The sequence below is a fragment of the Enoplosus armatus genome, chromosome 16 (assembly GCF_043641665.1).
Source record: "Enoplosus armatus isolate fEnoArm2 chromosome 16, fEnoArm2.hap1, whole genome shotgun sequence".
In the NCBI taxonomy this organism is placed as follows: Eukaryota; Metazoa; Chordata; class Actinopteri; order Centrarchiformes; family Enoplosidae; genus Enoplosus; species Enoplosus armatus.
Genome location: NC_092195.1, coordinates 6,193,517 through 6,207,243, shown reverse-complemented (window position 1 = coordinate 6,207,243; position 13,727 = coordinate 6,193,517). Strand labels below are relative to the sequence as shown.

The 13,727-nt window shown below is 40.3% G+C and overlaps 2 protein-coding genes across 2 annotated transcripts; both read left to right on the top strand.

The window, feature by feature from the left end:
- Nucleotides 1-1,263: 1,263 nt before the first annotated feature.
- Nucleotides 1,264-5,960, top strand: LOC139299474 (sodium-dependent neutral amino acid transporter B(0)AT1-like). Its single transcript, XM_070922382.1, has 12 exons — nt 1,264-1,462; nt 2,446-2,586; nt 2,697-2,834; nt 2,933-3,114; nt 3,205-3,315; nt 3,398-3,510; nt 3,637-3,765; nt 4,280-4,436; nt 4,536-4,740; nt 4,830-4,989; nt 5,513-5,675; nt 5,799-5,960. Exons 1-12 carry the CDS (start codon nt 1,264-1,266, stop codon nt 5,958-5,960), a joined length of 1,860 nt encoding a protein of 619 aa, XP_070778483.1.
- A 1,838-nt stretch (nt 5,961-7,798) lies between these two features.
- slc6a18 (solute carrier family 6 member 18) lies at nt 7,799-12,778 on the top strand. Its single transcript, XM_070922349.1, has 12 exons — nt 7,799-7,940; nt 8,776-8,916; nt 9,025-9,162; nt 9,582-9,763; nt 9,895-10,005; nt 10,087-10,199; nt 10,293-10,421; nt 10,513-10,669; nt 10,884-11,088; nt 11,183-11,342; nt 11,441-11,603; nt 12,560-12,778. Exons 1-12 carry the CDS (start codon nt 7,799-7,801, stop codon nt 12,776-12,778), a joined length of 1,860 nt encoding a protein of 619 aa, XP_070778450.1.
- The last annotated feature ends 949 nt before the right edge of the window (nt 12,779-13,727 follow it).

Here is a 13,727-nt window from a genome sequence, read left to right as displayed (position 1 = left end):
AAGAAAGTACATTACACTAAGATAGTAGTCACCTACTATACTTCCTCCCCCCACTCAGGGCTAAATATATAGTTTTTACTTGTGACCTGGCCTCATGTTAGATGTTTGGTAATTTTAGTAACATATTAATTTGGGGATATACAACATGTAAGCACAAAACTGAAATAATGACTAGATTATATAAATGAAACTAGATTTCAACAAAGGAACCCTTTTCAAGTTTAGATAATAAAGCAGGACCCACCTTAAGGCCCTTATCAGCTCAGCTGATGTTGTTGTGTTTTAGTGCCGAATCCCAAACAAAGCTGAAAATAAATAACACCCAGTTGGCATACCGTAAGGCTGGAACTTTTGGGGGCCTCTGGGCAGTTGCCCACTTTGCCTAGTTGGTAATCCAGCTTTGGGTATGCGAGGTATAATATTTGGTATTCCAGTATAATTATATAGTAAAATCTATTAGCACAGAACAAAGTATGTCCATGTCAATGTTAAAACAGTTGTCACAGCGTAAACAGTAGGTAGATTGATGAACAATACCATCACATTAATTATTAACGATGGCCAGGTAAATTGGAAATAGTGTTTATTGTCACTTTTAAGTAGTAACTGAATCTTAACCTACCCAACATATATCCTCTCTGAATGAGCTTATACATCCAGTCACATGGTTGTGGGCAGGTGCACAGGTTTTCTTCTCCTTGGCCTCCTTGGAGGTCTCATCTCATCCTCCAGGTACTACTCTACCCAGTGACTAACTGTCTCAGCCACACAGTTAGAGGCGAACCCTCTGTTCATTTGTACTCTCATGATCTCCCTTCATAATATTCTTGGAGCAACAACTGTGAGCATGACTCCCTTCTCATCGTCATCATCAGTGGCTGCACCTCAGTGTACTCTGCAACAGTTATCTACTCCATTATCAGCTTCAGGGCCAAACAACAATATGACTACTGCATGGGAGAGTGAGTTTCAAATTGGGTGAAAGGTGGGGGTACTGCCAGCACCATTGGATTCAAACACAGGATCCTCTCGCTGTGAGACAACAGTGCTAATTGCCATGCCATTGTTTTACGTTTAGTGTTTGATTAAACTGGTTGACTGAATGGTGGTATAAAAACAAAAGTGCAAAGTGTGCAGCGGCTAATCTGTGGACTGCACTAGATAAAGTCAAACATCATAAACTTGCTTCAGGAAGGGGCCACGGACAGCCCTCACTCTGACTTCCAAGAACAATAGTGTAACATCTCTGTCAGTGGGGTCGCAATGAGACTGGTACTTCCTAACCCAGGACTGGATCAGAGGATCCCTTCCTATGAGGATCTGGAGACGATGGAGAAGGAAGGGGCCGCAGACAGGCCAAAGTGGGACAACAAAGCCCAGTACATCCTGACCTGTGTGGGCTTCTGCATTGGGATTGGCAATGTGTGGCGATTCCCTTACTTGTGTCAAAGTCATGGAGGAGGTAAGCTCAGATGAAAATGGTAAAGGGACATCTTATGATTAAGCTGTCTATGGACCGTCACTACTTGAATGATTGTTTGACAAATTATAGTGTGGTTAAGATACTCAGGGCTACCTTATACCTTTTTGGTATTTTTCAAATATGATTCAAATAATCTGACAGTTACTACAACAGGAATATATTCCATAACTGCAGCATTAGAGCCACAATTGCCATAATTTATGGCTACTAACACAAGCAAGTGTTACTCCCCCAAACCAGTTTGGTGAGGGAGGGGTGTGTGAATAAACCCTGAGAGTAAAAACACAAAGAGGCAAAACTTAAGCTTCTGCTTAGCTCGACTGCAGAATTTATTCTGCACCCAAGCTCAATGCGCCATCTCGTGACGTGTTTGAGTATCGCTCTGACACAGTACACAGCAGAAACAATGGAGATGATTTCACATTAAATTGCTATTTGTGACAAAATACATTTTCAAAAAATATAGGGGTACCTGTTTTTTTTTTAAACTAATTTCACTTATTATTTTAACCATGAACTCAAGTATAGTACCATAATGAACTTTACAGACTATGTGAATTTTTAACATGTTTTTTCCCCATTTGTCCACATTTATGAATTTACTTTTAACCCTTTACACTAGCCCTCAAGCTATCTTGCTACCTTGTTAGCTAGTATTTGCTCACAATAAATACCAGTAACTAGACTACACATCTTAAAATAGTTGCCAGAAGTTTGCAGTAAGGTTTCATAACTTCTAGGTAGTGCTATTACCTGAATGCCCAAAGCGGGAGGGGTCGTCACATGGGTTGTTCATATTATTATGCAGTGTTCACAGGTGGGGCCCTGTAGGACTGCTTTATAGCTCGGACTAAACATTATAATCATCGTCCAAGCTTTATTTGCCCACTGAAGCATTTTCATATTGTCATAAATGCAACAATACAGATGTATAATTGTGCTACTGACCATACATGTTTCAGGTGCCTTTTTGATTCCCTACCTGATCCTGCTGGTGCTGGAAGGAATGCCTCTCCTGCTGCTGGAGTTTGCCATCGGCCAGCGTCTCAGGAAAGGCAGCGTGGGAGTGTGGAGGGCCATCAACCCTTACCTGACTGGTGTTGGTAAGTAAACAACGGCTGTGGAACAATTTGTCCAAAGCAGAGGCTAAAAGGCCATGGGCCCCACAGAAACACAAAGCAATCTGTGTGATGATGATGATGCTGTTCTTCAGGTATTGCCTCCATGCTGGTGTCCTTATTGATTGGACTGTACTACAACACCTTAATAGCCTGGATCATGTGGTATCTCTTCAATTCCTTTCAAAGCCCGCTGCCTTGGACCCAGTGTCCTCTCAATGACAATGGGACAGGTATTTGAATATGCACACAGAGATACTCAAACACATTAAGCACCCAAACTGAACTCATGATTAAAACATTTGCAGAGGACTGTTTCTCACCCCTTCAGGATATGTACCAGAGTGTCAACGGAGCTCCACTGTGGATTACTACTTTTACAGAGTGACTCTGAACAGTTCGGCCTCCATAGATGAGTCTGGAGGACTCCACTGGCCCATAGTGGTCTGCCTGGTAGCTGCCTGGACAGTCATCTGTATCTGCTACATACGGGGGATTGGCACTTCAGGCAAGGTTTGTCGAGCCTTCAGTCAAACAATATGCATGTCTGAACGACCACTGTCAAAATTATTTCACGTTCTTCTTTCCTTGTCATGACCTCAGGCAGTGTACGTCACAGCCATCCTGCCTTACATAGTGCTGGCCATCTTCCTGATCCGAGGACTGACTCTTAAAGGGGCCCTGAGTGGAATAAAGTTCCTCTTCACACCAGACGTATGTTTCAAATCGCTATAGCCAATCACCAATAATACAGCTCATAAAACAGACATATCGTATCTATACCTCCCTCTTGCAGGTTGATGAGTTGATGAAACCAACAACTTGGCTGGATGCAGGTGCCCAGGTCTTCTACGCCTTTAGCTTAGCATGGGGAGGCCTCATATCCTTCTCAAGCTACAACCCTGTTCAGTAAGAGACATTTATAGAAGCCCTTGTTTAGCATAACCACACAGCAGATCAACTCTTATTTAGCTAGTAGCATTCTCAGATATGGTGTGTCCTGAATCTTTTGCCTTTTTTTTTTCTTTTCCCAAGCAATAACTGCATGCAAGATGCCGTGATCCTGTCTGCCATAACTGGCTTCACCTCAATCTATGCTGCCGCAGTCACCTACACCATCATTGGCTTCAGGGCCACAGAGAAATATGACAACTGTATCAGTGAGTAAGTAGTCACAGGATGTGGGTTTCTATGTTTTTGTACATCACAGTAGAGTAGTTGCAATTGTATATTCTAGTTTACTTTGCATTTTGAAGGTGCAATCTGCAATAAAATTGTAAAATTTGGGTAAACTTCAAAACTCAAGTTTGGAGAAATATATACAGTATATATATATATATATATATATATAGAGAGAGAGAGAGAGAGAGAGAGAGAGAGAGAGAGAAAATAGCAATTACTTTAGATTGACTGGTATTTTAGACATAGACATAAATAACATAGTTTTGTTCACATCAGTAATGTCTTTAAGGACTCCAGTAAAACTGTATTTTTTTATATTTTCAATTGTGATTATATTTGTGAACTTGATAAAGTCTTTAACTCACTTTAACTATACTCAAATTCTTTAACTATGTGTACATACCTCAAATTTGTAGGGTAAAACAATACAAATTTGATTTCTAATGTTGACTCCAGTAATGTAGAGTTACTAATCAGTGACATATTTTCTCCCTAGAAACATCATGACGTTATCAAATGCTTTTGACCTTCCTGAAGACAGCATCACTACGAGCAACTACGAGGCAGCCTTTAATCACTTCAACAGCTCCTCCCCTGATGTTGTTCTTGGATTGAACATCAAAACCTGTGACATGCAGACACTTCTCAGCGAGGTGACTATATTGACGAATATCTATCACATTTCCAAGTTATTATTATTATATTATTATTTACGCTTTTCTGTACTGCGACCAATGTGTGTGTTTGTGCAGGGAGTGGAGGGAACAGGTCTGGCCTTCATTGTGTTTACAGAAGCCATCACCAAGATGCCCGGTTCTCCAGTCTGGTCTGTCCTCTTTTTCGTCATGCTACTCTGCTTGGGACTCTCAACTCTATTTGGCAACATTGAGGGAGTGGTGGTCCCACTGAAAGACCTGAATATGTTACCTAAAAAATGGCCCCAAGAAGCACTGACTGGTATTCAGTCTTGTAGTTAAAACAAGTTACACGCTGGCTTGCTACACGTCTGATTTCAGTTTTAACACAAGCTTTTTTGTGTGTCTCAGGAGTAACATGTCTTGTCGCCTTCGTCATCTCCCTCCTGTTTGCGCAGCATTCAGGGATTTATTGGCTAACTCTCTTTGACAACTTTGCTGGATCTGTTCCCCTTCTGACCATTGGATTGTTTGAGATGATAGCTGTTGTTTACATCTACGGCATAGACAGGTTAGTGCGTAAAGCTGATGTATTTGCTTAACATGGTATTGTATGATATTGTAAATTGATATAGTAAAGCCTACTGCAAAAACACCATATTAGCAGCTACACATCTGCACAAAATGAATGAAGAACATCCTGCTGTTTGTGTTTGAACATATAGTCACTACTTGTTCCGCTTTATGTATTCAGTTAAAGCTGCACTAATCAATATTTTCATATTCACAATGGAAAAACAAACCCACAGATAATTATACCAGACTGTGCAGTTCCCCTCTGCTTAATGGACCATTTTAGTGCCTTTCAGCTCATTGTTTTGGTTTTACTGCCCACAACTTTACTGTTTATTAATTACTCTCTTTATTATATTCTATTTTATTATAAGCCTGTGGTACGTGTCTTGTAACCTCTATGTTCTGTATTTTATGTGCTGCTGCTGTAAAATAGATTGTTACTTGAGGTACTTTGCTGATTAAATACAGTTATATAATTAATACAGTCATAATCTAATTAAACCCCTCTTGTGTGACAGGTTCAATGAGGATTTGAAGTTCATGGTTGGACGTAAGCCCTCCATCTTCTGGCAGGTTTCATGGAGGTTCATCAGTCCTCTAATCGTTCTTGTTATTTTAGTTTTCTACCTGGTGACACAAGCCCAAGAAGAGCTCACCTATTTGGTCTGGGATCCCAACTCTGTAAGTACACAAGCTTGACGCCTTTCTTTTTAATCACGCCTTGTTGCAAAATTACAAAAATTCATGATGTATCGAACATTTCTATGGTAACTGTTGATAGTTATACCGTTTTGTGGTTTGCAGGAGGAGTTCCCATCTCTGGCATCAGTACCTTACCCTTCATGGATCAATGTGGCCATCTTTCTTTTGGCGGGAGTCCCCAGTCTGGCAGTGCCTGTGTATGCATTGTGTAGGTTGGTCTTTGTTCACTGCAAGAAAAAAGTACAATCCAGTGAAAATGAATAAAATGCAAGATTATGTAATTTGTTGTGTTGCTTTATAATTAAAAAAAATCATATTATTTAAATTACTTCTACAAACTGTGTTTTGCCTATTTATATCCATGCATGAGTTCTTAAGGCACAATATTGAACTTTATTATTGAAGCACTTTAGTAAATTGCTTATATTTCTGCTACCCTATGATATACAGTATCTGCACTGTATCTTTACAAAGACAGAATATACTGTTTTCCATCCATCCATGTTCTATACCTGTAATGTCTTATACTAATATAGCTTGCTTGTGAGTTTTGCCATATAAATATTTTTGTCTCACTGAAAAGTAACATTATTCATGTTTTACAGTATTTTGCCTACACTGCAGGAATCAACAACTTGAACATGAAGGACAAACTGGCTTTAAGAAAGAAATTAAAAATGCATTAGCATTCAATCATATATAGACTTTGTGGTGTGTTTAAGAGCAACTTTTAATTATAGACATGATATCAGTAGGTATGTGTCAGCACTGGCTCTTTGATGTCAGTTTGGTGTTTCTGGGTCTTAACCATGCAGTACGAATATTTAGGCAGGTAGAAGATGTAGAGCCGCAAATTGGCCAAGAGAGGGGGACCTCACACTGACAAAACACAGAGAGGCAGTAACGCCAGGTGACTCAGATTCAACAAAGCACAACATGCGGAGCAGCCAAGATACACTGCATGTGATATCGGGATGTTTATGGATTAAACAAAGAATAATATAACAATATATTTAGAGGTGCTGTTAGGAGACAAGCACAATACAACTTTTTATTATTATTATTATTATTTTGTAAGTCGATACACAAAGGACCTTCAAACTTCTTAATTACATTAAGAATTACTGGTATCAATGTGCAGATGACATAAAACTTCATTCAACTAAACCAGCTTAAAATACAGTTTGCAGTTATCGGCTCATGCAGACATGATGTTTTTATTGTTACTGACTGATCTGACTGACTGATCTAAGCTGCTGACGAGGAATAGAACTAAAACCCCATTCAGCCACAGCACCACACGGTCAGTGCTTTTGTTTCTCCCCGTCAGATAAACCTGCGCCTGCATCTGCAAAAATTAGAATCAACTACTGTGACATACTGATCGCAGGTCAGCTCAAAAAGTCAATTACACAAGAATAACTTTTCTTGTACAGATAATAAACAGGAGTAGAGACAACAGCTGATGACTCTCCTGTTCACTAACTGGATGTTAGTTTTTTTGTTTTTGTTTTGGATGTTTATTTAAAAGTATGTTTCTTTAGTTTTTCGCCTGTGTTCTTTCACTCTCTGTAAAACACTCCCCGTCTAATTCCATTGTACAAACTCTGCTGTATAAGTTTAATTGATTGAATAAAGACATGCCACGATCGTGATACAACTGTCATGATGTCTTTTTTTAAGGACTGCATCCGTTCCCTTTAGGTCACTGTAACATCGAAACAGTTATCCATTACTGGAAGCTTAGCACACTCCCATATTAAACAAGCAGGGAGGTTTGACCACTAAATCATTGTGCCTTCTGTTGTCACTGCCTTCCTAGTGGCCCGATTTCCTCACAACAAAACAATAAAATCTGTAACTCTGCACCTGATAGGACATTAAAGGACAACCCACTAAAGAGAGTAAGACAGAGGACATCACTTAAGACCAAACCACTTAAAGACAGTATTTTTTTCTGACCTACACTGAGCTGAGATCAGGTGGAGAAATCTGGGCTAAATAAAAACATAAACTACCTGACTGAAGTATACGTCAGGATTAGGAGAGCTGCATCCTTGTAACAGAACTGGACTTGTTCCGAGCCTTTTTGCCAGCTGAGGATGGGGGAAACAAAAGACTCTGGGGCGGAGGAGAGACCCAAATGGGACAACAAGATTCAGTACCTGTTAACATGTATTGGCTTTGCAGTGGGTCTTGGAAATGTGTGGCGTTTTCCCTACCTGTGCCAAATCTATGGAGGAGGTGAGATGCGAACATGTGGCGCTATTATACATCATCATCATCATCTTAGTTTAATTAAGTCTGTTGTTAGAGATTTTTAAGTTATTTTTACACGGTATTCCTAAATTGTTTCTGATTTTATCCGGACATGAGATACTTTAATCTTGGCCACGACTGAACGGCACCAACACTTTTTCTGTGTCAGAATAATTAGCCAATAACAAATGGATGAGGCCAGTCATTGTCACTGTGCTCAGGACATGATGAATCTTATCAATGTCTGATTGATCACGGTGAACATCATGAGCAGGAATCGCTCCCATATTTACTTCTTCATAGTTCCCAGTGAGATATCACAGAATCCTCAAGGACCTGGGTCAAGTTACAGGGTCTGCTATTCTCACATATTGACTCTGAGATTCCTGATTCCCACAGGCACTGCTACACTCAGCTGAGCCTCTATTTGACCTCTGCTTAGTGATTATTTAGTCACCTTGTTCTTGAGTAGCTTTAGCCATCTGTGGCTATCTTGTTTTTTTTTTTTACATTTTTACTAGCCTGATTCCACTTGTGTTTTTGGTCACTTTGAAAACTGCGCACAAAAAAAATCCAGTCATGACTTATATAAATGTATTTCAATTTAAGGAGGTCTTTTAGTAGTGCAGTGGACTTATTTAGCAAGGCCTGAAATCTCACTTATTATGGCTTGATTAAGGTACTAAAAAGTAGTCGTCATTTGTTGCATTAAGATGGTTCAAATAGCCACTCATGATCCTTATCCTAAAATTTCTCTGCCAAGTATGTTGACAGTCTAATCTGGCAAACTGTGAGGTAAACGTTTGCTTCATGTCCTCAGGTGCATTCCTCATTCCCTACCTGATAGCGCTGGTGTTTGAGGGCCTCCCCCTGCTCTACTTGGAGCTGGCTATAGGACAGAGGCTCCGCATGGGCAGCATCGGCGTCTGGAACTCCTTGTCACCACTACTGGGTGGAGTCGGTGGGTGGAGCAGTGAAACTATTAGTGAAATTCAACTGAATTTTTATTTGTCAGATTCTTCATTTTAGTGGAATGGAAAATGTTTATCATTTTTTTTCCCATGCGTAGGAATTGCCTCCATGTTGGTGTCATTCCTGGTGAGCATTTTCTACAACACCATCCTGGCCTGGGTGCTCTGGTTCTTCTTTCACTCTTTCCAGAACCCCCTGCCGTGGAGCCAGTGTCCACTCAATGATAACCACACAGGTAGCAAGAAAACCCACCAGCCATTCTAGTTGCTCTTGATACATGATTTGCCACAGTGACTTTAACAACAGAAGTATTGCCTGATAGCAGCTCTACACTATTTGTCACCAAGGGGAGGGGTTAACTACCAGGCTCTGCATGGCATTTCTGGTCAGATTTAATAGGAAAACTACTGGATTGTTTTATGGCACAAAGAGATACTGCACCACAACATAAAAAAAGAGGACTTCCCACATGTTAAAATTAAACTATGCAGGAACACATTTCTTAATGAACTACAAATCTTAACACTGAACCCCAAAATACGTGAGATTAGTTACAGCTAACGCATGTTTAAACCAAAATAAATACTAATAATTAAGATTCTTGTAGAATTTTATAGATCTCATGTTAGCATTGTTTTTGGCTTGTGTATGCAGGCTATAATGTGGAGTGCGAAAAGAGCACTTCAGTCAATTACTTCTGGTACCGTGAGACCCTGAACATCACACCTGACATCGAGACCAGCGGCTCCCTGCAGTGGTGGTTGGTCGTCTGCCTGGCCAGCGCCTGGTGTGTGGTCTACATCTGCTTCATTAAAGGCATCAAGTCCATTGGAAAGGTCTATTTGCCTGCTGAGAAATACATCAAGTCCCGTTTCAAAGTTGTCACTGCACCATACATGCTTGACATCACTGCTGACAATTACAGTAAGATGTAGAAAGAAAGATGTCATGTGTTTGCATGTTTCAGGCTGTGTATGTGACAACCACATTCCCTTACCTGGTGCTGACTATTTTCCTGATCCATGCCCTCACTCTGCCTGGAGCCACCGATGGGCTGATTCGCCTCTTCACTCCTAACGTGAGTTTGGTCACTTGTTGCTACTACAGGTGATGTAAGATTGTGTCTTGACCTGATGTGTTGCTTTTACACTCCATGTAGTGGGAGATACTGAAGAAGCCTCAGGTGTGGCTGGACGCTGCCACCCAGATCTTCTTCTCTCTCTCAGTGGCCTTCGGAGGTCTCATAGCTTTCTCCAGCTATAACAAGGAGAGGTAAGGACAAAATCTCCTTAACCCCCTCTTTAAAATTATGATGATTTGTGTGATGACCTACAAAGCTGTTTTTTTCTGTTCTGTGTCCATTAGAAACAACTGTGAGAGGGATGCTGTTCTAGTAGGAGTAATAAATAGCGCCACATCGCTCTACGCCTCCATTCCCATCTTCTCCATCCTGGGATTTAAAGCTAACACCGCCTACAACACCTGTCTAAAGGAGTATGTATGCACACGTATCCTATGTAATTATACAGCTTCTTTTTGTCTTGCCGATACCGATAAGGCAGATGTTTTTGTATGCCATCGACAGAAACATCCTGGCTCTGACCAACCAGTTTGAGTTTTCAGACCAGAACATAACAGTGGAGAACTATGACGGGTGGTTTGAGTATCTAAATCGTACATCTACAGATGAGGTGGCCAGTTTGAACCTGAGGGTATGTGACCTGCAAACCTTCCTTGACCAGGTATTGTAACTTTGAAAACACACCAAATCTTGCACATCGCATTCTTTTTGTCTGAGTCTCATTTTTCTAATTTCCCTTTTCCCTTAAATCACGGTTGTTCTCGGCTCTCGCCTCCCCTTTCTCATCAGGAGTGCAGCACATCATGTTCTGGTTAAACATATCAGTTCATGCTTCCTCATTACTTCCTTGCCTCCCTTTCATCTTCCTCCCCCAGAGCGCATCAGGTACCGGCCTGGCTTTCATTGTGTTCACAGAAGCAGTGATAAATATGCCAGGCTCACAGGTATGGGCCATATTGTTCTTCATCATGCTCTTCAGCTTGGGCCTCTCCTCCATGTTTGGCAACATCGAGGGAGTCCTCATGCCCATCAACGACCTGAAACTAATTCCTAGTTGGATCCCTAATGAAGTTGTAACAGGTAACTGAAAATCAAAAGTTCTAAAGTCAAAAGGATGTTTTTTGTTTTTCCTTCGAATTCCCTCTCTGAAAACTTTTTTTTCTCACTTCCTTAGCAATCATCTGTTTGGTGGCCTTCTTGACGGCTCTCATCTTCACCCTGGGTTCGGGGAACTACTGGGTGGAGGTCTTTAACAGCTTTGTGGGCTCTGTGCCTCTGCTCATCATTGCATTCTTTGAGATAACTGGAATCATTTACGTCTATGGAATGAAAAAGTAACTTTGTTTAATACAGTCTAACTCTGTAGTCTTGAAATTAAATTTTGATCCCAGTGTGTTTTAACATGTTCTCTGGTCCCCTTGTTCTCTGCCAGTTTCAGTGAAGACATCAATTTCATGACTGGGTCGAAGCCCAACTTCTTCTGGAAGGCATGCTGGATGGTGATCAGCCCTTTAATGCTCCTGGTGGTGCTGATTGCCTATGTGGTCATCCAGGCACAGAAACGCCCCACCTATCCCACATGGAACCCAGCTTATGTAAGCCAAAGTGTACTGACAAGGAAATGTTAATAATGTAGAAGAACTGAATCCTGTCTCTAGTCCATTACATTAGAATAGTTGTGAAAACATACAAGGGCACATTTTCTGACAGTATTTGAAGCTGCTATAATCAATACTTTCATATCAATAATGGATTACATGACCCCTTTCACATACATGTAGTCGTATGTGAAAGGGGTCACTAATTCTGACAAACCCACAGAAAATGATCAAATTATGCAGTTCCCCTCAGCTCTACAGTGATTTAGGATCATTTAGTTTATTGTTTTTGTTTTACACCCCACAATTTTACTGTTTTGGTTCATTCTCACCGCTCTCATTAGCGTCATTTTCAGCCAAAGTAGACAGCTGTTTTCAGCAAAAAGCTCTGATAAACAGACTTTACACTATCAGCTCATGACCAAAGTTAGCGACTAGCAGATGAACATAGTGGGACATTTAGCAGCTAAAGAGCCAGATACTAACATATGCCAGGTGACCTGAAACATGACTGCTAATGATGATGTCGCTGTGTCTGCTCCATGTGCACAGCAGTTTGCTAAAATGTTCACCATATAAAATTTATAAGGTGATAATATGTGTGTTACAATGTTCCCAAAATAAATCAAATAATGCAGGTTTTTTGCCGAGTGTTCGATGAGAAGATTAACACATTTTTGTGTGTGCGAAATCACCTATGATGCTCGTGCCAGCAGGAAATTAGCTACGGAGGCAGGAGGAAACTAGGAAGCTATCCTAATCGCTTGCTGGCTGTAGCTTCATATTTAGCACACAGTTATGAGAGTGGTAATGATTTTCTTCTAACTCTCAGGAATAAAGCCAATAAGCGAATTTCACTAAATGTCAAACTCTTTTTCAACTTCATTTTAAAATTATATAATGTTATAAAATTCGATACATTACATGTTTTACTTCTTTGTCTCTTTCTTCAGGAACTATTCCCCGAAACTGAAGTGAAGCCCTACCCAGACTGGGTGTTTGCCATAATCGTCCTCCTCTGTGTGCTACCTGTGATTTCCATCCCTCTGGTGGCTCTCTACAAACTGATCTTCTGTACAATCAAGAAGTCCTCTGCTCGTGGTGACCTAAATCCCTATTGCAATGACAGCTTTGAGATTGAAACACAGGAACAGAACAACCAGAGAGCTTAAGAAATGTTGCAAGTAATGATGTTACTGCGTTCCTGAACAGAAAAGGACATCCTTATGGCAATCACTGCTTCTTAATTCACCAGACAGACAAGATATTATCAGTCACTGAACTGTAATCGTTTCCTCAAAAACAAAACTGGATTTATTTAACAGTGAAATGATTTCCTTTGAACATCGTTGTGTAGTGTACACAATTACATTAAATCTAACACATCATACTGAAACACAGTCAGTCTTTGATTCCACATTCACAAAACCTCACATTTGAATGTAAACGTAGTCATAACACCATGAGATCTCAAGTTTCCTGCTGTTCATAGAAAGAACTTTGATTTCTGAGAGCTTTTTAAAGATTATCATCAGTGTACTACATCAAACCTGAGCAAATCGTACAAAAACTTTGACTTATTGACTGTAATGGCTGACCATATTCCTGAGAACTTATTTAGTAACGTCATGTCTTCTTTGTGGAAAACTACCACAAAGGGTAAATCAAAGTCCAGAGAGACAAGCAGCTGTGGGATGAGACGGGGTCTAGTACAGTAGCTGGATGGGTTTCAATTATCAATCTTTATTGTTCTGGTGGTTGTTGTTTTATAGGGTGTGTTTATGACCGGGGGTTATCATTTAAGTGTTTTATATCATATGACTAAGGCCTGTTTTTCTCAGGTTCTCTGCAGCCAGATTTCCCAACACTGTATACTGTATACAACTGGTTTGGCACACTAACAGATCAGATCAGATCAAAACCGACTGATTTCAATACACTGCTCATCTCACTCCCTCAAAACCTGAGAATGAGACAAGCAAAAAAACAAAGAGAAAAACCGGACAAAAATTGGTTAAAACCAGTGCCTACATTTTCAATGGAGTTTGTAGAAAAATAAACAAAACTCACAACATAAACAGAAGACATAAACAGAGAAGCTGAACCACATATGTATCTATA

Excerpts from the sequence above, each read along its gene's own strand:
- LOC139299474 (XM_070922382.1), top strand. The coding sequence starts at position 1,264 with ATGAGACTGGTACTTCCTAACCCAGGACTGGATCAGAGGATCCCTTCC. Across the intron at positions 4,741-4,829 it reads GCCCCAAGAAGCACTGACTG|GAGTAACATGTCTTGTCGCC; the intron begins GTATTCAGTCTT and ends TGTGTGTCTCAG. Across the intron at positions 4,990-5,512 it reads TACATCTACGGCATAGACAG|GTTCAATGAGGATTTGAAGT; the intron begins GTTAGTGCGTAA and ends CTTGTGTGACAG.
- slc6a18 (XM_070922349.1), top strand. The coding sequence starts at position 7,799 with ATGGGGGAAACAAAAGACTCTGGGGCGGAGGAGAGACCCAAATGGGAC. Across the intron at positions 10,006-10,086 it reads TTCGCCTCTTCACTCCTAAC|TGGGAGATACTGAAGAAGCC; the intron begins GTGAGTTTGGTC and ends CACTCCATGTAG. Across the intron at positions 11,089-11,182 it reads CCCTAATGAAGTTGTAACAG|CAATCATCTGTTTGGTGGCC; the intron begins GTAACTGAAAAT and ends TCACTTCCTTAG.